Raw genomic sequence first — 2,261 nt, 5'->3', positions numbered from 1 at the left:
GAGTAATTGCTTGTTCCCAGGGCTTCCACTGAGGTTCCAACTCTCATGAGAATCCCGGGACTCGTCTCTACCGTGTAGAAAATGGCATTTTCAAGATTTCAATGGGAAAATTGGACCGCTAAACGAAGCCCGAGGGTTTTATCTTGTGAAGTACCCTGTACACCTGACCTGGGTATTACACGGTACACTCTAAATGTAAAAGGACAATTTTGTCCATAGAAATGGAACCGATTCGTGCACATCCAGAAAGGATACAATTTTGTTCATTAAATTGGACAAAATTGTGTGAAGCCTCACACAACAGGGCTGGCATAGAGAATTAAACTAAATCCCCCAACCTGTCGAGATTTTGGACCCACGGGTCCCTGTGCTGGGAGACCTTCGTGCCCCCACCGTCTCTCTCTCCACCGTGATCCGCCCGCTGGGCGACAGTCCGAGACGCTACCCACTGGGCCAGAGCGGGTCGCTGGAGGCGGCGGGCAGCGCGCCGGTGTCGTCCGCTTGCCAGTCGCCGCTGGCCACCGCTTGCTGCTGCCGCCTGCCGGATGAAATGGGCGGGCTAACGACACCGGCGTACAGCCCATTGCCGGTAGCGATCCGCTCTGGCCCGGTGGGTAGCATCTCGGGCAGACGTCCATCGGTCGGGAGTTCGACACCATCCATGTAAGTTGCTTTAAAAGTTTATTCTTTCTTCGAGCTGCTCCGGTCTCGCCTGGCATGATTTTCCCCGTATGTGGTCTGATGACGGCATAGATTTGCTCCCGATCCAGGCCAGAAAACAGTCAGAGGTCTGCATCGGTCGGTCCACCAGTCCCGGGAGTGCACGAAATGCACCACGTGCGAGTGAGATGACGCTGTGGCAAGCTCGGGCATCTCACTCGCACCTGCCGCTCTCGGACGGTCCCGGGACTGGTGGACCAGCCGATGCAGACCTCTGGTCTGGACCCAGTCGAGTCTCTGGTGATACTCAGCCGTAGTAAAGCACGGCGATCGCGCCTGGTTGCAAACTGAATTTTAGCTGCAAAATATAACACTATGGAGTAGGCCTAGGGATTCCTAGCGCTGCTACCTATGATCCAGGCGAAGTCCATAGTGCATCATTCAGACTATCCTTTTCTCACGGGGGGTTCAGACCCGCTGGGCTTCCACCTAAACCCCTCGCCCAGATCTTGCCGAGTGCCTGCAGCGTACGCGGTATGCGTGTGCAACACACCAGCTGTCTAAAACACTGATCGGCGAATATTGGCTTCTTTTAGACTATTTAATTTAATTTAATTCCATATTTTGCCCTTGACTGTGCGATTTAATTTTGTTTAAATTTCACACTTCAAGGGCAAAATACTTTGGTATTTCGCACTATTAAGACACAGTGTGTAATACTGAATTTAGTTTTGCACAATAAGACATTTTGCCCCTCAATTTTGCCCTTCAGAATTAAGCACCCAAAAAGGGCAATAATTGTGACACAATAAAATTTAATTTAATTTAATTTAGTATGCCAACCCTGTCACACAATTTGTCTAGATTTAGGAACAAAATTGCATCCTTTCTGGATGTGCACGAATCGGTTCCATTTCTATGGACAAAATTGCCCTTTTACATTTAGAGTGTATTACGCACAATGTAATACCGAAAAATATCAAAATGTGCTTTAAAATGGTATTTTTTACATGAATTACCGGCATGCCGGTATTATGCATAATACCGCGGAATACAGTGTAATACGGAGTACTCCGTACACGTTGGAGTAAAACCCGACCTAGGAACGTCCCGATCCCAGTCACCCCAGCGCTCGTCTCTGGAATGCCATGGGGATGCTGGAGTTGGCTTGAGCAGCTCATCACTTCTCAGTGGTCGAGTGGTCAATAAGGTGATGTAGCAGCGCAACCGTTTGAGGTCCAACTCTCAGTCGCGTAAAGTATTCCTTTTTTCCCCATTAATTTAATGCTCCACTCATTTGTAAACACCAGGAAGGAAATGCGATAACGAGGAAGGATTCTAGGAAACGCACACTTTTCCCATATTTTAAGTTACCCGTGTGGAATACTTTACATTAAATCCGTCTTATTTTCGTCTTTTTGAGGAGTCGAATATAAGACGACCGAAAGACGCCTCGGACAGCGGTTTTGACTTTCTTTCGTCTTTCTGCGTCTTCATTTCGTCTTAAATACGCGCGTTTTTCAGACGATCTGAAGACGGAGGAAAGACGACCCAATACCGGCGGTGAAAAGTGGCCGCTCAAAAGAGACCGGGCCGGGATC

The 2,261-nt window shown here is 48.7% G+C and overlaps 1 protein-coding gene across 2 annotated transcripts in view; it reads left to right on the top strand.

Moving 5' to 3' along the window:
* The first annotated feature begins 511 nt into the window (after window positions 1–511).
* LOC113210917 (protein rolling stone-like) overlaps window positions 512–2,261 on the top strand; it is a 41,961-nt gene continuing 40,211 nt past the window's right edge. The window contains exon 1 of one of the 2 annotated variants that reach the window (XM_052267539.1): window positions 512–663. In XM_052267539.1, the coding sequence (XP_052123499.1) occupies window positions 551–663 (113 nt within the window). In that variant the 5' untranslated portion in view covers window positions 512–550. The remainder of the gene's footprint in view (window positions 664–2,261) is intronic. The other variant, XM_026429112.2, reaches the window with a different exon arrangement.

The sequence above is a fragment of the Frankliniella occidentalis genome, unplaced genomic scaffold (genome assembly GCF_000697945.3).
Source record: "Frankliniella occidentalis isolate FOCC.00 unplaced genomic scaffold, Focc_3.1 Scaffold53, whole genome shotgun sequence".
Taxonomy (NCBI): Eukaryota; Metazoa; Arthropoda; class Insecta; order Thysanoptera; family Thripidae; genus Frankliniella; species Frankliniella occidentalis.
Note: the sequence above shows the minus strand (reverse complement) of the source record. Positions and strands in the feature narration are given on the sequence as shown.